At 54.9% G+C, this 26,106-nt stretch overlaps 1 protein-coding gene across 10 annotated transcripts in view; it reads right to left on the bottom strand.

Moving 5' to 3' along the window:
• TOM1L2 (target of myb1 like 2 membrane trafficking protein) overlaps window positions 1-26,106 on the bottom strand; it is an 83,578-nt gene that overhangs the window by 27,599 nt on the left and 29,873 nt on the right. For 9 of the 10 annotated variants that reach the window (XR_003792089.1, XR_003792088.1, XR_003792091.1 and 6 more), the window contains exons 2-4: window positions 12,150-12,234; window positions 6,441-6,519; window positions 2,663-2,812 (exon numbers count right to left, since the gene is read on the bottom strand). Coding sequence is in view for 6 of the 10 variants with exons in the window: in XM_029213268.1 (XP_029069101.1) it covers window positions 2,663-2,812; window positions 6,441-6,519; window positions 12,150-12,234 (314 nt within the window). In the remaining 4 variants the exon portion in view is untranslated. Of the gene's footprint in view, window positions 1-2,662; window positions 2,813-6,440; window positions 6,520-7,946; window positions 10,111-12,149; window positions 12,235-26,106 lie in introns of those variants that run through there. The other variant, XR_003792090.1, reaches the window with a different exon arrangement.

Here is a 26,106-nt window from a genome sequence, read left to right on the forward strand (position 1 = left end):
TTTGCCTAGGCAGCTGGGGTTGGCACGTGCTGTTCAAGCAACCAAGCAGTCCTGGCTAACCGCCCCCATCCTGCGCGGGGCCCCTGAGCAGTCTGGGTGCGGGGCTGCTAGCAGAGTCTGTGTCCACGGCAGTGCTCTCTACTGACCACACCCCTGATGCCAGCACCTTGGGGGGAAGCACAGGGCGGGAGATGCTGTGTGCCTCGGGCACCTTCTGGGCCGGTGCCCACACCTGTGCCCCCCAGCTGCCGAGTCTCCCGGGGGCACAGAGAAGGCAGTCAGACAGCATTTGTCAAGTCAGAGCGAACACGGCCTCACCGATGCGAAGATTCCTGCTGCAGGGACAGGGGAGCATGGCCACGCAGGCGGCCAGTGGACTGAGGTGATGGTGACAGCGCAGGAGCCCCTCTAGACAGCTGGCCCCGCTGAGAATCACGACCCTGCCTCAGGGGCCGTGGCCTCGGGAGGTCTGCTTCCCCACAAGAAGCCAGGGAGCGGCAGGGCGGCTGCTGTCAGAGCAGAAGGCCTGTCCTGGGGGCTGCGGGTCAGCATCACAGCGCCCGCTCACTGCCCTACGCCCTGCCCCGCCCACCCGTGCCCACGTGTCAGGGGTTGGAAGGCCCAGAGGGAGTTCCGATCTCCTTTCCCCTGGGTCGCACACCAAAGAAAGGACTAAAACCTTATGCAAACATGAGCCATTTGCTCCAGACCCCTCAAGCCTCTCACCGCTGTGGCCTCTCCCATTGCGGAGCACAGGCTCCGGACACACAGGCTCCGGACGCGCAGGCCCAGCGGCCATGGCTCACGGGCCCAGCCGCTCCGCGGCATGTGGGATCTTCCCAGACCGGGTCACGGACCCGCGTGCCCTGCATCGGCAGGCGGACTCTCAACCGCTGCGCCACCAGGGAAGCACTCGACAAAGTTTTAAATCATCCAATTTCAGATCAATAAACAATTGCTGATTTAAACAATGGGTTCCGTTCCCTGGACAAAAGGAAGCTGCTGTGCCGTCCTGCTCATGCTCCTGGGCTTCTCACTCACAGGGACAGGGTTTCGGGAGCTGCCCGTCCACAGAAGCTACTGCAAGCCCGGCCACCGGCTCCCTGCCACCTCCTGAGAACACAGTCCCCCCCCGGCTTCCCCTGCCCCTCCCACCCCCCCGCCATCAGCTCCCCTCTTCAGTGGAAAGAAAGAGAATTTTTAGACACTACTCTGGGGGGAGTGCGGGAGGCAGGGATGAGGTTCCTCCACCAGAACCATGTCCTTTCTGTCCTGGAACAACCCCAGGAAGAGGCTGAGGGTGGCGTAGATCGGGGGGATGTCCCACAAAGGGGACGTCACGGGAGGCCCGCCCTCTGGACAGGCCCCCTCCTCCCGGGCCACCGGGAGCCCTGTCCCTTCCAGAAGGGCCTGCTGCATCTGGCACGCTGTCCTCCTGAAGGGCAGGGTCCCTTGAGCACACAAGCCCGAGGGGGTGTCTTTCCGTGCGGCCCAGGGAGGTGGGGTGGCAGGAGGGCAGCCAGAGGACACGGCTGCCTGGCTGAATGGAAGGATTAGGGGTGGAGGGGAGCGGGGAGGGACGGGCATCCTGACTTCACAGGTGAACTGGAAACGCCAGCTCTGTGAGCCACCCTGGGACCACGATGCCTGGGATCGGCCTTCCAGGAAGGTGTCAGAGGGACGGTGGGTGGGGAGCGAGGGGGCCGTGCAAAGAGAGACTTTCTGAAGTCTCCCGTGCCTGTGGGGACACAGGTGCTGGAGACTTCAGAAAAGCTGCAGCCCTCGCCCTCCCAGGGGACCATCAGACCTTAACTTCTCATTTTAAAAGCACATTCAACATGGAAAAAACATCACCTTCTTTCCAAGACGGGTTTAAAAAGGCCAACAGGATGCAAAACCTCTGTGCATCCGTCAGACGGGCTATGAGGAAGACGATGGCGAGGACATGGGACACTAGGACACCTGCTGCTGGTGGGGTGGGGGGGCCCGCTGGCGGGGGTGCCGCGTGGGAGCAGCCTGGAGGCGGCTCCTCCAGCCCCAGCCGAGCCTTCGGAGGAGGTGGCCCTGGCCGACACCCTGACGGCACCCTCCCGAGAACCGCCCAGCTAAGCTGTTCCTGAACTCCTGGTCCACAGAAATTAGGAGGTAATAAACGTCCGTTGCTCTAAGCTGCTAAGTTTGGGCTAATTTGTTACAGGACAATGAATAATGAACACGTCCCAAAGTGTCACCTGTGCTCTCGATGCTCCAGGCCTTTGCACACACTGCTCTCTACCTGCCATACCCCTTGCACTCTGACCTTTCCACCCAGCTTGTCACCCCTCAGGGTTCAACAGAATTGTCATGTCCTCAGTGAATCCTGAACATCACCCCCACGACCCCAGAGTTGGCCCCGCCCTGTGGCACGTGGACCCGGCACGTGGCTCCGTTAGGCTCCAGGCCTGTCCCCCATGGGCAGCTGAGGGCCAGGCACCCGGACACAGCCAGCAACGGCCAGGAGAGCCACCGCTGAGGGTGTCATCTCAGCGGGATGAGGGTAAAAAACAAGTGTTTCTCAACAAATATTTAAACCCAGAAGCACCCATCCTTTCCTCCAAAGGATGGGGAAGCGTGAGGACTTGCTGCTGGGAGGCCCTGCCTTCCTCTCTCCCCGCCGACCCACCTGGATGAGAGCCAGCACCTTGTCCTGCACAATGGTTGGGGGGTTGCTCTTGGGAGAGATGATTTTGACCAGGACGCCATCGATGAAATCCCGGTTGGCCACGAGGACGTGGAAGCGGTGGCCACAGTTCTTCACGCACGTCTCCAGCACCTGATGCGGGCGGGATGGAAACAGAGGTCACCCCCAGGGGCCAAGGAGATGCGGCCCCCTCTCCCCACTGCCGACCATCCTGCCGATGGGCTCCTCCAGAGGCAAACCCTTCTGTAGGACACAGGTGGCCCCTTGCTGGCTGGGGTCTCTGGGCCTGCACAGCAGTCGGGCGGCACCGGATCCGCACGAGAAGGGTACTGGGGTCTCAGCGGGGTCAAAACGACCAAGCATCCCTGGAAACGAGCCTCTGGGTTGGTGGCAACAGCCGGTGGATGCGGGCCCTCCCGGGCGGAGCCCACCGGAGCAGCCTGCACTGCTGGTGAGTTACTGGACCTGGCCGTGAAGAGGCGAAGGCCCCACACAGCCGCACAACCCTGCTTCCACAACTGCGACCGGCCGTGACCCGGGTCTCCCACCCCCATATGCGGTTTGCGGCCTTGGCCACATTCGAATCAACTCTGCCTCTCCTTCCTCGTCCGGAAAAATAAGTTACACAGGCCTCGGCCGCTAGAAAAGCACAGCGCTTGTGGGTTCTGAGCAATGGCCAGTGCGGGCTTGAATCTCAGGTCCACTTTCAGGGCCAGTCTGTCTGAGCTCGGCTTCCCTGCCTGCAAAGTGGGTGCGAGTGCCCCGCTGCAGGACTGCAGTTAGGGTGAGCGTATCTGAAGCACAGACCTGCCTGGCGGGCCAGTGCAGGAGGACGTGTCACAGGGCTACTGTCCTGGGCCCCTACCGCACGAGCGAGGGGCCTTGAGCTCACAGCACCCGCTGAAGGGTCCCTCCAGCCTCGCAGGCAGCTCTCCGGACCCCTTCGCTCTCTGGAAACCCCCTGACCCGGACGATGAGCCGGCCCCTCCCACGCCGGCACCCAGGCCACAGCTGGCTGGTGGGGACTGCCTCCACGGAAGGACGTCACCAGCATCAGGGGACACTGCTGGCCGCCTTGCTTGTCCTCATCGCCTAAACTAACTGTCCACTGGTGACCCCAGGCAGCCCCTCCCCGGGGCTAGGGTCGGACAACGGGGCTTTCCCTGGACAAAGCTTGGTCATGGAGAAAGTTCCTAACACTGATGTTAGGAACGTGACTGCATGGCTGACCCAGGGGAGACCCTTTCACGTTGTACGTCATTTCACTCCATCCTCACAACTCATTCACCCTTTTTAAGTGGAGGCTGTTATCCCCTTTTTTTTCCCAGAGTTAAAAGGCTTAGAAGGTGAAGAAAGTGGTGTAGGTACAAATTGCTGGTCAGGCCAGAAGCAGGACAGGATCCCCTGCAGCCTCCTCTGAGCCTCCGCCCGCCCTGAGGCACAGGGCCACCCTCCTCCAAGATCAGCAAGTGCCTCAGACGACAGGCAACCTCTGCCACGCTCTCGTTCCTTCATTCGGTCCTTAAAATGCCCTGGACGGAGGCGGTGGGGCCGCCCGGCAGAGCAGGAGCTGCGGAAGTGCTCCTGGCTGGCAAGCCCACTGCAGGCTGCTCTACCAAAAAGGCAAATCTGTCGCTGTGGGTTGTTGGTCCTGAAACACGGTGGGAACTTTCCTGAATGCAGCTAAGGCCCGCGGAGTAGGCAAACGGCGCCTCCAAGCAATCAGAGCCGCACTAGTGACTGAGCAGGAAGCCCCAGACCTCTGACCAACTCCTATTTGGGGTACATCTTGACAACCTTGGTGGGGGCAGATATGAAGTTAAAAGGCCCTCAGGAAGCAGGAGGACTGTGATGGATGAACAGGGTTAGTTCAAGGACAAGACAGAGAAGCCACGAGAGCAGACAAGAGCCCAGGCAGTGTGTGCCAGGCTGGGCCTCCAGGGGACGAAAAATGGGTCTGCACCTTTCACAAATCTCCCAAAGGCATTACGGGATTTGCAGCAAAGGCCTGACCACATCAAAATAAATAAATACTTAGGAATAAATCTAACCAAGGAGGTGAAAGATCTGTGCCCTGAAAATTACAAGACATTGGTAAGAGAAAGTAAAGACACAAGTAAATGGAAAGGTATCCCATGTTCTCGGATCAGAAGAATTAATACTGTTAAAATGTCCACAGTACCCAAAGCATCTACAGATTTCACAGAAACAGAAAAAACAATCCTAAAATTCATATGGAACCATAAACGACCCTGAACAGCCAAAACAATCCTGAGAAAGAAGACCACAGTGGGAGACATCACACTTCCTGATTTCAAACTTATAATATAGTTTAGCTATAGTAAGCAAAACAGTGTGGTATTAGCATAAAAATAGACACACAGACCAATGGAACAGACCTGAGAGCCCAGAAATAAACCCTCACATATACTGTCAACTAACATTTGACAAGGGAGCCAAGAATACTCAACGGGGAAAGGACAGTCTCTTCAATAAATGATGTTGGGAAAACTAGATATTCACATGCAGAAGAATGAAACTGGACCTCTAACTTACACCAGTCACAAAAATTAATTTGAAACGGTCTAAAGACTTAAATGTAAGACTTAAGGAAACACTAAATGGTGGCCCTCATGCTCTACTACAGGAAGGAAGGAATGGCAGGGCCCACGGTGGAGAGATCTCCATCCCAGGCAGCTACCACGATGCTGGGCATGGAGTGGGAGGTGTTTAGATGCCAGGAAAATGGCCTGCGTGCTAAGAGTTCGTGAGTTTTGCCTGTCCCTGGGGATTTTTGTTTCTGAAAACAGTTCATTTTGGGCATCACTGTGGGTTTAGTGAAAGCTGCAGTTGAAATTCTGAGGAAAAAACAAAAGCTTTCAACTCCCTGTTTCTCAACTGGTCTTTTTCTCATTATTCGAATGCCAATTCCCTGGCAGAGAACTCTAATAAGTCTTGGGTTTTCACTTGGGCAAGAAATCCAAACAGTTTCTCTGCTTTAAAAGGAACATGTTACGGCTGTTTTGGATAAACAACCCACTACTCAACCCTACAGGGAGGTCCACATGCTGACCTGTTACAGTTTCTATTAGAGGAACATGTTGTGGCCTGGTTTTTGCCACATTTGAAAAAATGTTAGCTTTCAAGACAGAAATAATACCTGAAGTTGTCCATTTTAATTTTCTGACATCCGAAAGACGGGCAAAAACCTGGTCTGTTCCTTCCTGAAAGGAGTCACTTGCTGACTTTCCCTAGAACCTCTGCGGCGATGTTCAGTTTCTATCCCATGATCCAGTTGGCACCTCACTAGCTGTGAAGTCTGGGCAAACCTCTGGGCCTCTCCGAGCCTCAGTTTCTGCATCCATAAAAGCGGATGCTGAAACCTATTTAGGAAGGTTTCTGGAAGCATTTGAGTTAACATCTGAAGAGCTAGCCTAGTCTCGGGCAGGTGCTCGGTGGAAGTCGGCACTTTTACAAGGAGGAAGCTGACCCCTAGAGAAGCAGCTGGCCTCAGTGACTCACAGCAGGCTGCTGGCCACCGGGGACCCACGCCCAGGCCTGTGGCTTCTCTGCTCTGGGCTTCTGCACCGGACAACACTGCCCGTGCCGCGTCCCTGCTGGCTCACCCGTCTCAAAGGGTGGACACACTGGGGCGGCAGCAGGAGGCACAGCTACCCCTAGCAGCGCTCACTCCAGGCTGTCCCCCAGCTGCGGCTCCCAGACGTTCTCCCGCCCTGGGGGAGGGCAGGGGGGCACTCACCGTCAGCGCCAGCATCACCTCTCGGTAGTTCCGGTTCCCGTTGAGCCGCTTCTTCAGGGCTCGAATGGCATCCTTTGGCCTGGAGAATAGACATAGGCAGATCCTGCCAATCCCACCGGAGCCCCAGCCTACAGAGTCAGGGCCACTCGTGCCAACTAGCATGTACACGAGGTTACTTGCTACCGCCTGTTTGTAAATGTGAAAGACTGGAAACAAACGAAATGTCCATCAATGTGAATCAGGTTGAATTAAACTGTGCTTATCCATACAACGGAGTACTATGCAGCTGCACAGAAGAATAAACACTCTTAACGCACCAAAAATACAGACTAGTGTCATCTGCGAGCAGGGCAGAGGGGACGCAGCCATGTGAGTTACAAAAGGACAAGGAATGCCCAGCGCACACATCTTTGCCAGGATGGGACCCTGGAGGGAGCCGCCCCTGGGGAGGGCGCCAGGGCCGAGGAGGAGGGGCTGTTCCCCAGGTCGCAGGCTGCAGCCCTCTTGAATTCCACATCACGTGCAAGTATGATTTACCCAGAACAATAACCAGCCTGCCACTGGTGGGTTTACTGAAGGGACCCTGCCAGAGAAACACAGGCGAGAACGGCCAGGTCCCTGTGCAGATCTGGATGTCCAGGTTCCAGGCTCTGTGGAACTCCTTTTTCCCTGAGAAAACTGAAGACTGCTCAAAACCCTGTGAGTTGTGTGTTTTGGTACCAGATCTGACCCGGCTTCCCGGGGGCCCTGTAGGCAGAGCTGCAGGGTCCTCCAGCTGACAACAGCTCTGTCATACGCCAACTGTCTGCTCCCAGTACACACTCCTCCTGAAACCACAGCCACGCTGGGAGGCGGGTCTCCAGCCAGCCCCTGAGGGCATCTACTAGGCGCAGTGCCCGTGTCTAAGGGTCCCCCGGTGCCCATGGCCCACTCTGGGGAACCCCGCCCTCTGCTATCACAAGTGGGCTCCTGCCGCCCACCCATCAGCAGGCCAGTATAATCTGGGTCTTTCCTAAAGTGAAGGTTCATAAATCGGGGCCTCCTATTCCGACAGTTTGGAAACACAATCTATTTATACCAGGACTTCCCTGGTGGCGCAGTGGTTAAGAATCCACCTGCCAATGCAGGGGACACGGGTTCGAGCCCTGGTCTGGGAAGATCCCACATGCTGCAGAGCAACGAAGCCCATGCACCACAGCTACTGAGCCTGCACTCTAGAGTCGGCGAGCCACAACTACTGAGCCTGCGTGCCTAGAGCCCGTGCTTCACAACAAGAGAAGCCACCGCAATGAGAAGCCCGTGCACCGCAAAGAGTAGCCCCCGCCCGCCGTGACTAGAGAAAGCCTGCGCCCAGAAACAAAGACAAAAAAAAAAAAAATACTCTCAAGAAGTGCATGAGGGAGCTGGGGAAGGAGAGGGGAGCAGCTCTGCCAATCAGCCCAATTTCAACAGAAACACACAGAAGCAAGGCGAGGCTTCTACAAGGAATAAACAGACCCGAGTCACCTGAAGCATGGCTTCCCTGCGGAACTTCTCGGCTCCCTGGGGAGGGGTCCCTGCCAGGTGTGTTTGCAGTGTGGCTGCAGTTCCCAAGCAGGGGTGCTGATTTCTGCAAACATGGGACTCGACAGGCTCTCGGCTTTGAGGACTTGGTGGCCTGGGGCTGATGAAGGTCAGCAGCCGCCGGCCAGGAGCGGGGACTGATTTCCTCTGTCTCAAAGGCCCCGCCGGGCACGCTCTCATCCCTCCTCTTGAACTTCCACGGGGCACTACATGGGAAGAGCCTCCCAGGGCTCTGCTCACTTGTGACTCATGGAGCTCCTGGGTTGGGGGGGCACACGGTGGCGGGAAATCAGAGAGGCGGCAGGCTCCCGGGTTAGAGAGAAAGTGAAAATCCACCGAAAATCCATCGGGGAAGTGCTGCTTGAGAGGCACTGGGGAGCACCAAAGCAAGTATTTCTCTCTCTCCCCGGGGAAGCAGCCTCGGAGACAGAATCAAAGTCCTGTCAGAGGAACCGCACAGCAGCCGATCAGACGCAGAGCAGGAAACTGGGAGAGGGGAGTGGGGTGCTGGAGCCCAGCAGAGCAGGAAAGGGCCCCAAGCAGGGGGAGAGGTCGAGGCTGCGGGAGCTGGACCCCAGACCCAGAAGAGACCTTCTCTCTGGTCATCCTGAGCCCACCTTGCCCTTCGGCTCCAGAACTACCACCTCTGAGCTGCTTCCCACTTACCCCGCAGGGGGGCGATGCCCCGCCCCGCCCACCCTGGACACCTCCTCTCCTCCCGGCCGCCCCCTCCCAGCTGTTCCCTTGCTCCATTGCATTTATCCGGGGCTACTCCAGTTTAGAGGCTGGGGCACAAAGAGTCCATGAGCTGGGGACGGTCCAAGATGGTCATGAAAACGACCAGGTCAGGGGATCCTCACCAGAGCCGCATGTCAGAATTGCCTGAAGGGCATTTACTAAATCCACATGCCTGCTGCACCTAACTTGGCAGGTCTGGGTGAGGCCTGGTAAACAGGGTCTAAAACATCCCGGGGAGGTCATCTAGCCAGGGCACTCCTGCCTAGTGACCAAGGGTCCAGGGCACGAGGGGCAGCCACACAAGGCCCCAGGCTGGAGGTGACCCCAGCCTGGGCGTTAGGGCAAGCCCAGGGAGGGGCCTGCAGGACAGCTCACAAGATCGGTGCTCAGCAGGACCGTCTCCCAGAGGTGAGCTCCGAATAAATAAAGGAAGCACGGACAGAGCTCCCGTGCTGGAGCCTGAGCCCCTCATCATTAAAATAGTCTGGCCCTCCTGCCTGAGCTGGTGTGGGCCGGGGCTTCGCATGGGCCGGGCACAGGGCGGGGCAGTGAAGCCACGAGCGAGCCACTGCTGGGGCCCACTTTATACCCGAGCGGACCGAGATGGGAGGGGAACCCACCCAGGGTCACCCAAGCTCCTGGTCCCTCTCTCCTGCCCTGCCATCCACCCACCTTGCCCGCTGACCCCTGGGCGGCTGCTGGACCCCACCTGGCTGCCCCTCCCCAGGCGCCTGGCACTGGCCTCCCTCGTGGAGCCCATGTCGCCCTGGGTCACAACCCCCTTCGTCCTCAGGCCCTGAGTTCCCAGGGACTTTATCCACTTACTCTCTTACCTCACGAATGTGTCCAGGTGGTGGAGATGTGGCCATAAGGAAGACAGATGCCTGCCTCAGGGAGCTCGGGGCCCAGGGCTTTGGGGGCGAGACAGACACTCCCTCCCACACACATCAGAACACGCGAGTTTGAGCTGTGGCGAGCCCAAGTACAATACGGGCTGTGAGGGGATCACACAACGGGGGCTTATCCGCGGGGTGTTGGGACAGGGAGAGGGCAGGCTTCCCCTCATTCAGGAAGAGGCCGACAGCAGGGGCCAGGACCCTCCCTCGACAAGGCAGGGGGAGGGGCTGGGCTCCAGCCCCCATGGGACGAGGACGCTCCGTTCCGACACGTGTGCACGTTCCGCGCTTCCTGGGGACCCGCAAGCTGGGCATGAGAGTGGGAGGTTCACGGAACCAAAAGACCAGCGGGGCCAGAGAGACGTCAGGAAGGCCCGTGGGTGAGGGAGGAGCTCGGTGTGGCAGACGGAGGGGCGGGCGACATGGGCAAAGGGAGCTAGAGTGCCCGCGGCCTGAGCCCCCTTCCGGCCTCTGGTCCAGATGCCCATCCCACCCCCCCCCGCACTTCCCACTTCCTCCCCTCTGCACCCACGGCCTCGGCCACCCGTCCAGCACCCGCCACGGCCTTCAGAGGCCGCGCCCCACCCGTGGGCTCAATAAACGTGGACAGGCCGGGGGTGGGGTGGGCAGGAAGGAGGCCAGGGGCCGCGGGGTTAAAATGCCTTCTCCTCAACACATCCCATCTCCTGCCAGGACGGAGCTGGTCGCCTGCAGCTCCCCTCCCAGAGGGCTCCCAACCTGCTGCCCCTAGGGCGGCCAAGCCCTCCACCCCTCCCGCCAGCGCTGCCTCAGAAGGGCTTGAACCTTAGCTGAACCTCCAACCCGGCCTGCTGGGCCTCGGGATGCAGCTGCCCCGAACCTCGGATTATCTATCCTGTCTCTCCTCTCAGGCCCACGGCACAAATTCCACCGGCTCCGCCTTCAGAAATGCTCAGACTCTCATGGCTTCTCACCCCCTCTACTGCCACCCCAGTCAAAGCTGCCATCGCTTCACACCAGGGTGATTGTGACAGCCGTCCTGGGCATGGCAGCCAGCGTGGTTCCTAAAATGAACCTCAGGGACTTCCCTGGTGGTCCAGTGGCTAAGACTCCATGCTCCCAATGCAGGGGACCCGGGTTCAATCCCTGGTCAGGGAACTAGATCCTGCATGCCGCAACTAAGAGTCCACATGCTGCAGCTAAAGATCCCAAGTGCTGCAATTAAGACCTGGTGGAGCCAGATAAATTTAAACACAAAAAAAACTATAAAAAAAAATAAAATGGGGACTTCCCCAGTGGTCCAGGGGTAAAGAATCCGCCTTACAATGCAGGGGATGTGGGTTCGATACCTGGTCAGGGAGCTAAGATCCCACATGCCGCGGAGCAACTAAGCCCGCATGCCACAAACTACAGAGCCCACACCACAACTACAGGAGAGAAAACACGCGCGCCACAACTAGAGAGAAGCCCGCGCGCCACAACTAGAGAGAAGCCCGCGCACCACAAGGAAAGATCCCGCATGCCTCAATTGAGACTTGATACAGCCAAAAATAAATTAAATAAATAAATCATAAATAAATCTTTAAAAATAAATAAATAAGATGAACGTCAGACCAAGTGGAAGACAGGGTCCCTGCCTGGATCCCAGCCCCCCGGCCCCAGTGCTGTCCCTCAGACACAACAGAGCCCCCTCTGTCCTGGGACCGTGCGCTGGGAAGTCCTTCCCTGGCCTGGTGCTCACACCTCCGCCCCTCGAGCCACCTGGGCCAGGCCCTCCTGGGTGACTTGTTTACAAGCACTCACCCCCAGCTCTTCCTCCCCAGCCATGTCACCAGCTGACCAGGGTGCGTGGTAACTATCCTGCTCGTGGTGCAGGGGAGGGACTCCGTCTGGCCCGTCCCTGCTGTGCCCTCAGTACTCACTCTGGGACCCGGCATGAGGTGGTCACTCAGGACATGTTTGTTGAATGAAGGCAGGGCCAACCGTCAGAGGCTGGTCCCCAGCCTCCACGTGGCAAGGCCAGTAAGGACAGTGCCAAGGCCAGGGCTAACCAGGTCTGGAGAGGGTTTAAGAGGGCGTGGCTACCGTAAATTCCATTTTTACGGTGTGGACAGAGGGCCACATACCGACTAATTTGGAAGCAGTACACATGGAATGTGCCTGTGATGCAGAAGAGGACGTAAATGCAGCAGCAAGAACAGACCCGGCAGCGCAGGGGGGCGGGGCCTGGGCCTCACAAGTCTGCCCCGCGCCCCGCCTTCCACTACCCCACAGACCCCGGGGGCCTCTCCCTCCTGGGACTCCAGCCAGTCCCCAGGGCTGCGGAAGGCGGGAGGAGGTGGGGATCGTGCTGCAGGGGACCCCGAAGCCAAGCAACGTCATTCCCCTTGTGATTAAGAGGCGGTCACTGCTCTGACCGCGGGCGGGGGGAGGACGGTGAGGAAAACCACTTGTCAGACGTCAGGGCAGCGGGCTGCACACAGACCGACTCGAGCGGCCCGCCGCCCGCCTGCCCTGGGTGGGGGACACGCACCCTTCCTCCGTCTCATTGATGATGTCGCAGATCTCCATGTTCAGCGTCCAGTCCTCGCTCTGCAGGGAGCCGTCTGTAGCCTTTTCTGCAAATTCAGAAAGAAAACTGGCTTACACTTCTCCTGGAATAAGGACCCCGGCGGGGAAGAGGAGGGACCCGGACCCACCCCACTCTCCCACCAGGCAGATGGGCTGAGCCGACAGCACCTCTGGGTGCTGCTCCCACGAGAATACCTGGGAGGGGGGCCGGGGGCTGACTCCTAAGCCTGCCCTTCATTCACCAAACTCCCATGAGCTAGAACTCTCAGAAGAGAAGGCAGGGGAAAGGCTTCATGACATCGGGTGTGGCAATGATTTCACTCATGGATGTGACAACAAAAGCACAGGCAACGGAAGAAAAAATAGATAAACCAGACTGCACAAAAATTTAAAACTTTCTGTGCATTAAAGGACACAATCAACAGAGTAAAAACAGAGTAACCTACGGAATGTTAGAAAATATTTGCAAATCTGAGGAGTATCCTTTAGAATAAATAAAGAAGACCTGAACAGACATTTCTCCAAAAAAGATATACAAATGGCCAACAAGTCCATGAAAAAAAAAGTGTTAAAAATCACTAGTCATTAGGGAAATGCAAATCAAAACAACAATGAGATACCACCTCACACCCACTAGGACGGCTGCTATCAAAAAAAACAGAAAATAGGGACTCCCCTGGTGGTCCAGTGGCTAAGACTCTGCGCTCCCAATGCAGGGGGCCCAGGTTCGATCCCTGGTGGGGGAACTAGATCCCACATGCGTGACACAACTAAGAAGCCCGCATGCCGCAACTAAAAGACCCCTTGGGCCACAATGAAGATCCAGTTACATAAAACAGCCATAAATAAAATATATATTTAAAAAAAAACAGAAAATAACAAGTGCTGGAGAGGATGTGGAGAAACTGCTTGTGCACTGTTGGTGGGAATGGAAAATGATATAGCCCTTATAAAAAATATGGCAGGGGGCTTCCCTGGTGGCGCAGTGGTTGAGTCCGCCTGCCGATGCAAGGGACACGGGTTCATGCCCTGGTCCAGGAAGATCCCACATGCCGCGGAGCGGCTGGGCCCGTGAGCCATGGCCACTGAGCCTGCGCGTCCGGAGCCTGTGCTCCGCAGCGGGAGAGGCCACAACAGTGAGAGGCCCGCGTACTGCAAAAAAAAAAGAAAAAAACAAAAAAATGGCAGGTCCTCAAATTATCAAAAAGAGAACTACCATATGATCCAGAAATTCCACTTTTGGGTGCACAACCAAAAAGAGTTTCAAAAGAGTTGAAAGTAGGATCTCAAAGAGGTATTTTCACATTCATGTTCACAGCAGCATTATTCACAATAGCCAGGAAGCAACCCAGGTGTCTAGACACAGATGATGGATAAACAAAATGTGGTAGGTTCACACAATGGAGTATTATTCAGCCTTAAAAAGGAAGGAAATTCTGACACCTGCTCCAACATGAATAGAACCTCAAGGATATTATGCTGAGTGAAACAAGCCAGATACAAAAAGATAAATACTGTGTGATTCCACTTATTTGAGCATCCTAAAGTAGTCAAATTCATAGAGAGAAAGTAGAATGGTGGGTGCCAGAGGCTGGGGGAAGGAGGTGGTGAGTTGCTGTTGAATGCGGACAGAGCTTCAGTTTTGCAAGACGAAAAAGGTCTAGAGAGCGGTTGCACGACAATGTGAATGTATTTAACACTTAAAAATGGTGAAGATGGCCAATTTTGTTATGTGTATTTTAACACAATTAAAAATTAAAAAAAAAAATCCCCCTAAGGTAGGCATGATTCTCTCCCACATTTAGAAAGAAGGAAGTGAGGCTCAGAGGTTGGGTCCTTGGCCGGGATCACATAGCTGAGTTGGTGGCACTGACATCCGGTCTCAGGTCTGTCTGTCTCTAACGCCTAGGCATTTGCTGATATGGCCTCAGCAGTTAGCACAGGCGAGTTTGGACCCAACGTTGGGATCTGAGCTGAATTCCAAGCCTGCCCCATCCTAACTGCACAATTCTCGAGAGGGAGACCATGACCCCCCTTTCAACAAAAGCTTCAAACAACCCGCACTTCCACTGACGCTCCATAAAAACCCCGCGACCTCTGTACATGTTGGAAGTGGCCTTGTTTTACCGGAGGCAGCTGCGGAGAAGGGACGCTCGTTTTGTACACAACACCCTGGAACTCACACGCCCAAACGAAGGCTGTCCTTACAAGCGGTGAGCACACACTCCAAACAGCTACTGCTACTGCTCCAAACATCTGTGCAACAGCCTTCATTCTGCATGGAAAAAGCCTCACTGCTTTAATTTTTACCAAAAAGGCTATATCCCCAAACTTTTCACCCCCTTTATTCGTCACCCAAAGACTCCCTACCCGCGAATGAGCAAACCTGCCCCCAAGCGGTGAGAGTCACCCCTGATGAGCCCATGCGTGCGGTGGGCTGGGCGGGGGGCGGGGGTCTCAACCACCAGAGCCCACGGTGCCACTTGGCAGGAGCATTTGATCGGGGGAGAGCAGGGGCAGGCACGCAGGAGGAATGGCCAAAGCACCGTCCAGTCTAGAGAAGGAAAGACAGAGGGCAGAGGCTGCTCGAGGTGAGGGCAGAACGAGGCAGCGTCGGGACGACCCTTGCCCCCATCCCCCACCACCCCCACCCCCCGCTCGTCCGGCCACTCGCCTCTCTGAAGGGCCCTCCCCTTCAAGGTGTCCACACCCAGAGGAGGGGACTCCCCCCCGGGGTCACACAGCAGGGGTGTCTGCGGCCACAAACCCAGTGGCCCCCTAATAAAGCCGTCCTGCCTGCGACCCTACGGAGCCAGCGAAGGGACAGGCCAGCCGGCCAAAGGGCCGCCCTCCGCCGGTGGTCTGGCCAGTCACAGCACGGGCCACGGCACAGGCTCGGGAAGAGAGAGCAGCAGTGGCACCGTGGCAGGGCCACGGGGACACTGTCTTGGAGGCTTAACAGAGGAAACGTTCAATCAATGAACCTCACATCCAAGTTAGGGGTAGCAGCAGAGTCCATGAACCTCCCCCTCCCCCGGCACCGGGAAGGGGGTCAAAGGCATGAGAACCCATCCTCGGGGTCAGCGCTTTCTATTCAGTTACCGGCGTTCTGAGTTTTCAAGCTAAAAGATAGATACTCCTTTTGATTATAAAGAACCAACCCCCAAAGAATGCTTCTTTCTTTTCATTTTGCTGGATATGCCACAGAAATACAGCTGTGGGTATTTGGCTCGGCTGAGACAGATGAAGGAGGTACGGCTGACAAAGGAGCTCAAATCAGTTCTCGTTTTCCTCTCCTCATAAAAGAATTCCCCCAGCAACAGAACTGAGTTGGATCTGATTGCCCGGCAACTGTGGCCACTCCCATGGGCTCCCTCCCTCCGTCCCCAGGCCAGAGGACGCAAAGTTCAGGCTCATTTCTTTTATCACATAAATTGTCAAAACAGAAGATAAATCCTGGTGCAACAGCAGAAACACAATGCTCCAGGGGACAAGGGCCAAGTCATTCCCGCCAGCTAGCCCTTGGGATGGAGAAAGATCAAAGCACCAGTGACCCGGGCTGCAAAGGGCTGACCTTTTAGAGGTCCCCGGTGATATGCTAATGACCAGGGGCTGAGCAGGCCTGGGCAGGGCAGGGCTGGACAGGGCTGTGAAGGGCAGGGCTGTGAAGGGGCAGACACGGCTCCCATTAAACCTTCAGCGTAAAGGAGTATGTCATCCTGATGCTGTTGCCATGGCATTTTCTCCATTCAGAAAAGGCTGCCTCCTGCCTGGTGCGGGCTGGGGGCCAGGGCGCCTTGAAGGTCGACCCTGGGACTTCCCTAGCGGTCCAGTGGTTAAGGCTCCGCGCTTCCACTGCAGGGGGCACGGGTTTGATACCTGGTCGGGGGCCGCTCGACCCTGCCAGCCATGACAGTGCCCTCTCCCAGCAGGGCTTTTCTCCAGCAGCCCACCCCTCACCCTTCCCACGCAGTGGGAAATCCCAGGCGGTCCTGCTGGGAGGAGCCTCGAGACCCAGTGGCTTGGTTTCTTGGCTGCGGACGTCCACACTCTGCTGTGAAATGGAGCAACTTCAGAAGCAGCCAGCCCCAGAAGGCGGAAGAGGCTGGATTAGCATTTTTGCATTCAGCAACATTCTTCTGGTGAGAATGGAGGAAAAAAACAGCCAAATTTTCTACCTCCCCAACAATCAAGAGTGTGAGAAGGAGCCCAGAGGTGCCGGCGCAAGGAAACAGCGTTCCGGGTTGCTTCGTGCCCGGTGTGGAGAACGGAGGAAAGGGGGTCTGGATGGGCAAGAAGCTCATCTGATGATACGCACCAATGACGGAAGCAGCCATCTGGATTCCGCATTGCTACATGCTAGTGGGGCAGGTGGGCACAGACCAGCCAGGGGGAAAGAAAAATCAACCCCAACACTGTACTCAGAGCCATGGTGGCCGCTTGCTCCAGATTCCTAACCTGCCCTGTGAATGTTAATTGCAGCTGGTCCTCTTCCACTGGAGAGCCTCGCCTCTGCTTTATGGGATGTCCTTTTCTACGCCAGCAGGCCCCACTCCTCCTTCACCCCTCTTAAAAGGCAGATAAAGTACATCTGAACAGCCCGCAGACTACAGAGGCAGCTTCCTCTGGAACTTTAAGGCAAAATAAAACCCCGTGGTCCCCATGCCACGTACTTGAGATTAGCAGCCTGAGAAGTGCCCTGCACCGTCCTTGACCTGCGGGCAGGGAGAGGGAGACGGCCAGTCGTGACCCAGTCCAGCCACAGCACTGGGGCCCCGATCCCTGGGCCCTAGTGCCACGGGGCCATGGGGAAGTGAGTGGCAACCCCGCCCCTGCCCACCAACTGTGACAGACCACGGCAAGCCCCTGTAAGCAGGGCACATAGGACAAGACAAGCCAGGAAGAACCAGCCAGAGCTGGTGTGAAGTCCTCAGGGACTGGGTAAGCCCCTCTCCCCCACCCCGCAGCTGGAGAGGGCAGGGGGGTGGGTGGTGATGGAGAACTTGCTTCCAACCTTGGCTGCAGGTGAGACACCCCTGCCTGGGTCCCGCCCTGTGCCTTCCCACCAGAACCTGTGGGCACGAGGCAGGGACAGACAGACGTGTTCCAACAGCGCCAGGGGGCTGGGGGTCCCGCCCCGGGGAAGGAACGGGACACAGCCCTCCAGCTAACAGCCACTGAGGGCTGGGCATGGGGAAACAGCAGGAGGCAAGACAGACTGAGTCCCTGCCCTGCAGCTTGAGGACCCTGGCTCCAGTCCTGGCTCTGCCACGTTAACCCTGAGCTCCTGGACTCTGCTTCCCTTTTCTTCTCTGGTTCCTTCTCTAGGTGTTGTTTCCCGCCAAATGAGGTAACAGGTCTCAGTGATCTCTGATCCCCCCAGTCCCCTACCCCACTCTGACAGTACACTGGCCTATGATTTCTTTTCTTCTTTTTTTGGTGATTTTTAAAATAGTATTTATTTATTTATTTGGCTGTGCTGGGTCTTAGTTGCGGCACGTGCGATCTTAGTTGTGGCACGTGGGATCTTTAGTTGCGGCACGCGGACTCTTAGTTGCGGCATGTGGAATCTAGTTCCCCGACCAGGGATTGAACCCGGGCCCCCTACATTGGGAGCTCGGTGTCTTAACTACTGTACCACCAGGGAAGTCCCCCATGATTTTTTTTGTGTGTGTGTGGTAAAATATACATAACATAAAATTTACCACCTTAACCATTTCTAAATGCACAGCTCAGTGGCATTACGTACATGCATACTGCTGTGCAACCATCACCGCCATCATCTCCAGAAATTATTCATCTTCCCAAACTGAAACTCTGTCTCCATTAAACCCTCACTCCCATCCCCCTCCCCCAGCTGCTGGCACCCACCCTTCTGCTTTCTGTCTTTATGAAGCGACCCCTCTAAGCACCTCACATAAGTGGATTCATACAATATTTGTCCTTTTTGTGACTGGCTTATTTCACGAAGCATAATTTCCTCAAGATTCATCCATGTTGGAGCAAGTGTCAGGATTTTCTTCTTTTCTAAGGCTGAATAATACTCCATTGCGCGTAGAGACCACACTTTGTTTATTCTTCTGTATGGGCTGTTTCCACCTTTTGGCTACTGTGAATGATGCTGCTATGAACATGGGTGTGCAAATACCGGTTTGAGTCCTTGCCTTCCGTTCTTTTGGGTGTATACCTAGAAGTGGGATTGGTGGTCATACGGTGATGCTATGTTTAACTTTTTGAGGAACTGCCAGACTGTTTCCCACAGCGGCTGCACCATTTTACGCTCCCAGCAGCAGTGCACAAGGGTTCCAATTTCTCCACACCCTCGTCTCCTTGTTATTTTGTATCTCATCACAGTCTTGATTTGCATTTCCTAATGACTTAGTGATGTTGAGCACCTTTTCACATGCTTATTGACCAACTGTATATCTTCTTTGGGTAAATGTCTATTCAAGTCCATTTTTAAATTGGGTAGTTTGGTTTTTTGTTGTTGAGTTGTAGAAGTTATTTAATTTTTATTTATTTATTCATTTTTGGCTGTGTTGGGTCTTCGTTGCTGTGTGCGGGCTTTCTCTAGTTGTGGTGAGCGGGGCCTGCTCTTTGTTGAGGAGCACGGGCTCTAGGCACGTGGGCTCCAGTAGTTGTGGCACACACGCTCAGTAGTTGTGGCACACAGGCTCTAGAGCACAGGCTCAGTAGTTGTGGCACACAGGCTTAGTTGCTCCATGGCATGTGGGACCTTCCCGGACCAGGGCTCGAACCTGTCCGCGTCCCCTGCACTGGCAGGCAGATTCTTAACCACTGCGCCACCAGGGAAGTCCCTAGAAGTTATTTATATATTCTGGAAAGTAATCCTTTATCAGATACATGCTTTGCAAATATTTTCTCCCATTTTGTGGGCTGTGTTTTCCTCTTTTGATAATGTCCTTTCATGCACAAAAGTTTCCAATTTTGATTAAGTCTGATTTATCTATTTTTTTCTTTTGGTGTCATATCCAAGAAATCATTGCTAAATCCAGTGTCATGAAGCTATCCCCCTGTTTTCTCCTAAAACGTTTATAGTTTTAGCTCTTATGTTTAGGTCTTTGCCCTATTTTGAGTTAAGTTTTCTACATGGTATAAGGTATGGGTCCCACTTCATTTTTTTACATGGGGATATCCAGTTTTCCCAGCACCATCTGTTGGAAAGACTGTCTTTTTCCCACTAAATGGTCTTGGCACCCATGTCAAAAATCAGTTGAGCATATATGGGAAGATTTATTTCCAGGCTCTCTATTCTATCCCATTGGTGTACATCTGTCCTTATGCCAGTGCCACGCTGTTCTGATTACTGTAAATTCTGAAATCAGGAAAGTTGAGTCCTCTAACTTTGTGCTTCTTTTTCAAGGTTGTTTTGGCTATTTGGAGTCCCCCGACGTTCCATATGAATTTTCGGATGGAGTTTTTTATTTCTGCAAAAAATGTTGGTGGGCTTTCGATGCGGATTTCATTGAATCTGCAGATCACTTTGGGTAGTATTGTCATCTTAAAAGTATTAAGTCTTCAACCCATGAATATGGGTTGTCTTTCCATGTATTTATCTTCTTTCCTTCCTTTCAGCAATGTTTTGTAGTTTTCAGTGTATAAGTCTCTTACCTCCTTGGTTAATTCCTAGGGATTCTATTCTTTTTCATGCTATTATAAATGAAATTGTTTTCTCAATTTCCTTTTCAGATTGTTCAGTGTTAGTGTATAGAAATACAGCTGATTCTTGAGTGTTGATTTTTTTATCCTGAAGCTTTGCTGAATCTATTAATTCTAACATTTTTTTTTCATGAAATCTTTAGGTTTTCTACATACAAGGTTATGTCATCTGTGAACAGAGATAATTTTACTTCTTTCTTTCCCATTTGTACGTCCTTTATTTCTTTTCTGCTGTAATTGCTCCAGCAAGGACTCCTAGTACCATGTTGAATAGAAGTGGTGAAAGTTAGCATTCCTGGGCTTACATAGAACTTCACCAAACCCGATCATCACTGTGAGAGCAAATGAAGGGAAGAGGAGACCCATCGGAGCTGAGCCCTCATTTCAGGAAAAGGTAGGTTACCTGCCCGAGTGTGAAAGCGGGAGCCACATCCGGGTCCAGAGGACTCTGCCAGCCAAGGGGCCTTGTATCTGCGTCCCGCCCCCAGGAGGTTACTTGGACTTCTCCGGCCTGGAAAGCCTTCGCCCCTGCCAGCCTGCCCATGTCTAGTGTTGCCGCCACGTCCTCCCCCCAGCCTCCTTAGATACCATCCCTAGGGATGCTTCTGACAGGCGCCAGCACCTGACGGTACAGTCCATGCAAGGGCCAAGTTCTCAAGGCTGTTCCAACTCTGTTCTGGGAGGTTCTCCCAATGTGACGGCCGTAACAAACCGTGGGGGTACCTGGCTTCCCGTCTAAACCTGCAGCTGCACGAAGGCAGCACGTCTCCGCATCTGTGGCAGGGCCTGGCCTGGCCTGTGATGCCAAGCACCGATGACTGCACACCCTCTGCGGCCCTGGGCGCCGGGCCCTGGGTGGCCTGGGGAGATCAGCGCTGGGCGCCAGCTGTCCCCAGGGTCTCCCTCTGGGCTCAGAAGCAGGAGAAACAGGCATGACTGTGGAGTCTGAGCAGGGAGTTGGAACCCACGCTTTGGTGGCTTCAAACTTCAGCCAATTACTGTGTGACCCCCGGAACGCAACCTCTTTAAGGCTTTCCGTCATCTCTAAGATGCGATAATCACAGCGGTTTTCTCACGTGGCAGCTGTGAAATGAACTAAGCACGAAACAGGAAGCACTGCAGAGCCCATGACTCAGTGGCCTCCCCCCGCCCCGCCCCCGTGCCATGGCCCCCCACATCCTTCCCTCGCATTCCCATGTCACCACTGCCACCTACAGGTAAACAGCCGCCCACCAGCCACCCCGGCCGCTTGATGCCCAGGAGCCTGCAGATACCCAGCTTCCTGATTTCTGGGTTTCTGCGCCACAGGGGCTCCCCTTCCGGAAGGAAGCGCCCAACGGCCCGGCCCACCTGCGAGGCAGAGGCACCGTTTCCTCAGGGATCCAAACGCTGAAGCTCCCAGGTCTCAGAGCCCAGCCGGTAAGATTGCCTACAAGTCACTCACGACACATGTCACATCTCCCGACTCTGGACATGGGCCCTGGGCAGGCTGCCCGTGCCCCGCCGGCCACGTCTCACCCTCAGAGCTGCCACCTGTGACCTCGCGTCGTCAAGGCGCCGGTGCGCACTCCTCTCGCACAGAAGGAGCGCAAGGGGAGGGAATCCGGTGTCCAGCGAGCACACCTTCTGTTGGGCCGGGCTCTTCACAGACTCGTCTTATGTACCCCAGACCCGCCCCCATGGAGGGCAGCCCGTCTCAGAAGGGAAGAAAGTGAGGCCGAGGGGTGATCAGCCCGACAGTGACAGCCCACCGCCTGCAGGGAGCAGCGACCAAGGTCACCCTGGCGCACGCAGCCTGGGACCCCGACACCCACAGACAAGGCTGGGGCCTCGAGAGCAGCCAGGGCCCCTGTCCCCGGCCACAGCCTGCCCTCCTAAGATTTCCCAGGTGGAGCTGAGAAGGCCTGGGCCGAGAAGTGTACAGGCAGCAGGGGTGAGGGATCAAGGGCAATCAGCTACCAGGTCAACTCTCTCCTTGTTCTTCCTTTTTTCGTTAATAAACTTTTAATATTGGAATAATTTCAGATTTACTGAGAAGTCGCAGAGATTGTGTAAGGGTCCCTATGTGCCCTTCTCCCAGTTTCTGCTAATGTTAACATCTTACAGAACCGCTGCTCACATGTCAAAACTGAAAAATTAACATCGGCAGAGAACTACTAACCTAAACTCCAGGCTTTATTCGGATTTCTCCGTTTTTCCACTAAAATGCCCTTTTTGTCCAGGATCCAATCCAGAATACCACACTGCATTTAGTCTTCTCTTTTTAATCTCCTATTTTCTTTAAAGACTGACAAATTCACAAAATCACTAACCTACTCTCCCACCTGGAGAGCTCGGTTCCAAGGGGCAGCTCTGTCCGAGCCCCAACTCCACGCCAGCCTAATTAGGACACCACACGCTCCCCTCCCCCAACAAAGGGGCCCTTCAGGCCAGCCCGCAGCAGAGAGGAGACGCCTGTCAGCCTCACAGGCCCCAGGCTGCTGACCCAAGTTCTTTTTAACTGGGACCCCCCCCCTTGGGGGTCCACAGCTTAGGTGCACGTGGGTGTGTCCTCTAGAGGCATAGACACGGGGCACCCGATGGAGTGTTTCCCGAGTAGGTACAGGCAGGTGCGGGACGGGGGCTGGGGGCGCCGACTTAGGGCCGGGTGGGCAGCTGGGGGCGCAGGGCTCTGCAGGAGCCGGGCCAGGCCGCGAGCGCGGGGCCGCCGGGGTCTCCGGCTGAGGCCGCTGGGCCGGTTGACGGGAAGAGAAAGGTCCGGTGGGGGGCTGGTGCTCTGGTCAGAGCTGCAGGAAATCGAGCTGACCTGCGGCTCTGGGGCTGCTGGCCTCGCCCATGTGCACCCCCAGGGCAGAGGCGAGGGCAAGGGGCCGAGCCACGGAGCCACTGAAGGCTTCCCAGTTCAAGCCCAAACTGCCTGAGGGGCCTCCGCGCCAGGGCACTGGCAGGCACAGAACAGAAGCAGGCAGGAGGCACACACACCGTGACCCAGCGAGTGCGGGGGAGCGCCATGCGTAGGGAGGCCCGCAGAGGCCCCCACCCCCACCCCGGGCCTGCAGGAGGAGGGGCCGCGGCTGGGAACAGCCCCCTGTCCTCTGAGAGGCAGGCTTCCTGCAAGAGCAGCGACAGCGTGTGGTGGAGACAGATCACGGTGACCCCGAGGGCCCAAGCCGGAGCACACAGCCAGCTGACTGCTCGGGGAAGAGGGAGCGAGCACGGGGCCCAGGCCGGCCCTGGGCATCTGACCGTGGCCACATTCCTCCAGCTCTCTCAGCTGCAGCTTAGTCATCCATAAAAACGGGCACACAGCAGTCCCTCCCCCTCACAGGGGGTGAGTATTAAGTGAGTTAGTGAGTGTGCAACAGACAGGACCTACCTCAAGCCTTCTGTGGACGGGAGCTCAGGAAGGCAGAGGAGCCGCCTCCACGGCTTTTAGGGTGCTCCTAGTGTGTGGACCGACAGGACCACGACCAGGACAGGCTGCACCCCGCCGGCCAGGCACCCATCAGCCAACGAGACTAGCCAGGGACCACAGCCGTCACCATGAACGACACCAAAAAGGAAGGTCTCCTTCCAGCCTCAAAGACCAATCACAAAACTCCCAGCCTGGAGGAAGCCTCCCCCAAGTTCCCCAGGGCTCACCCCGGCTGTGCTCGGTGAAGCCTGTGTGTGTGGCCCCATTCCTGCAAAGAGCCGGCCCCCGGAACCAGGTCCAGAGGAACAGGCTCCTGGCCACCCGCTCACAGCTTCTGTGGGGACCAGGCGAAAACAACCCCTCGAATGGGGCTCACATGTTAGCAGCTGTTTCCCACCTGGAGGTCTAGCCCGAGGACGAAGAGCAGCTGATAAGAACAAATACCCGCGTCGGAGCATCGAAGCGAAACTCCTACTCCTGAATCAACACACACTTTTAAAAGAACGATGCCCACTGCTGGGATGGCTATCGGGAGACCAGGGCATCACCTCCCTGGCGGCCACACACCTTTAAGGACCTTCTGGAAAAACAACAGACATCCAGGGGCATGCTGTAAAAGATTCTTGTCCTTTGACCTAACAATCTTTTTAGGACTCTTAGCTTAAAGGGATATTTCAAATAAAAAAGCTACCCAGCCCAGCAATTGCACCCCTGGGTCACCCAAGAGACATGAAGACATCTTTCCACACGAACACCTGCACCTGAACGTCATGGCAGCACTATTCATAACAGCCAAAACGCTGAAATAACCCATGTCCATCAACTGAAGAACAGATGAAGATCCATACAATGGAATAATACTTGGCAATAAAAAGGAAAGAAATGCATGTGTGTTCCAACATGGATGGACCCTGAGGCACTGTGCCAACTGAAAGAAGTCAGACGGGGCTCCCTGGGGGCCCAGGGGTCAGGAACCCGCCCGCTAGCGCAGGGGACACGGGCTCCAGCCCTGCGCTGGGAAGATCCCACATGCCACGGAGCAACTAAGCCCGTGCGCCACAACTACTGAGCCTGCGCTCTAGAGCCCGTGAGCCGCAACTACTGAGCCCGCATGCCACAACTACTGAAGCCTGCGTGCCTAGAGCCCATGCTCCGCAACAGGAGAGGCCACCGCAATGAGAAGCCCGTGCACCGCAACGAAGAGCAGCCCCCACTCACTGCAACTAGAGAAAGCCCGCGCGCAGCAACAAAGACCCAACGCAGCCAAAAATAAATAAATTTATTAAAAAAAAAAAAGAAAGAAGTCAGACACAGAAGGACACGTACTGCATGATACCACTTACAGGAGAGATCTCGAGGGGACAAATCCATAGAGACGGGAAGTAGAAGGGTGGGGGCCGAGGCCTAGGGGAGGGGTGGGGAGTGAGGGTTTAATGGGGTAGCATTTCAGTTTGGGAAAATGAAAAGGTTCTGGAGATGATGGTGGTGATGGTTGCACACAATATGAATGTACTTAATGCCACTTAAAAATGGCAAATTTATATTTTTTCACAATTTTTCAAATGGGAAAAAAGACCCCAGGTTGGATAAGTCCATTTACATGAAACATCCAGAATAGGCAAATCTATAGAGATGGAAAGTAGATTGGTGGTTGCCTAGGGTTGGGGGAAATGAGGGGTGACTGCTGATGGACATGGGAGGATGGAAATGATCTAAAACTGATTGTGGTGACGGCCTCGCAACGCTGCGAATATACCAACAACCACTGGAGTGTACACTTTAAAGGGTGAGTCGTATGGTATGGGAATTAGATCTTGATAAAGCTGTAAAAAAAGGAAAAAAGCTACACACGGGGATGCATTCAATATAGTCTTATTTAAAATCCTTTTTTTTGTTTTGGCCACACTGCAAGGCATGCCGAACTTCCCTAACCACAGATCAAACCTGCGCCCCCAGCAGTGGAAGCATGGAGTCTTAACCACTGGACGGCCAGGGAACTCCCTATTTAAAATTCTTAAAACTTCTCAAATATGAAGTAAAAAAGTGGTGGCTAAGTAAATGATGGCATCTATATCAACTTAACTAAATACCATATAGCCATTATAAGTAATCGCTATTACAACCATACAGAAACATTCTGTAATGATGTAAAGAACACAAGACACAATTTTTTTTTTTAAAGGGATGCATATAGATTGTGCTGGGAAGAGAAACAGAAAGAAGTGAAAATAATCAGTGTGGCTTAGAGGCAAACCTTTAAAATTTCTTTCTGTTATTATACTGTTTTACAAAGAAGGGGCTATTGTACTGCAAAAGACTAAGAATAAAATGGCAAACTTGTGACCAAAACTAAAATCCAGTCATTTAATTCTTTTTTTTTAAAAATAAATTTATTCATTTATTTTTTGGCTATAATGGGTCTTCGTTGCTGCACGTGGGCTTTCTCTAGCTGCGGCGAGCGGGGGCTACTCTTCGTTGTGGTGCGCAGGCTTCTCATTGCAGTGGCTTCTCTTGTTGCAGAACACGGGCTCTAGGTGCACTGGCTTCAGTAGTTATGGTGCGTGGGCTCAGTAGTTGTGGCTCATGGGCTCTAGAGCGCAGGCTCAGTAGTTGTGGCACACAGGCTTAGCTGCTCCATGGCATGTGGGATCTTCCTGGATCAGGGCTCGAACCCATGTCCCCTGCATTGGCAGGCAGATTCTTAACCATTGCGCCACCATGGAAGCCCAACTTATTTAATTCTTCCATCAAAAATAGCTGGGCCCAGGATGCAATTCTGTCCCGAGCATGAGAAAACCTCTCCATGGACTATAAAGGCATTTTC

This window comes from Monodon monoceros, unplaced genomic scaffold, assembly GCF_005190385.1.
Source record: "Monodon monoceros isolate NGI ecotype Baffin Bay Population unplaced genomic scaffold, NGI_Narwhal_1 Super_Scaffold_9, whole genome shotgun sequence".
Taxonomy (NCBI): Eukaryota; Metazoa; Chordata; class Mammalia; order Artiodactyla; family Monodontidae; genus Monodon; species Monodon monoceros.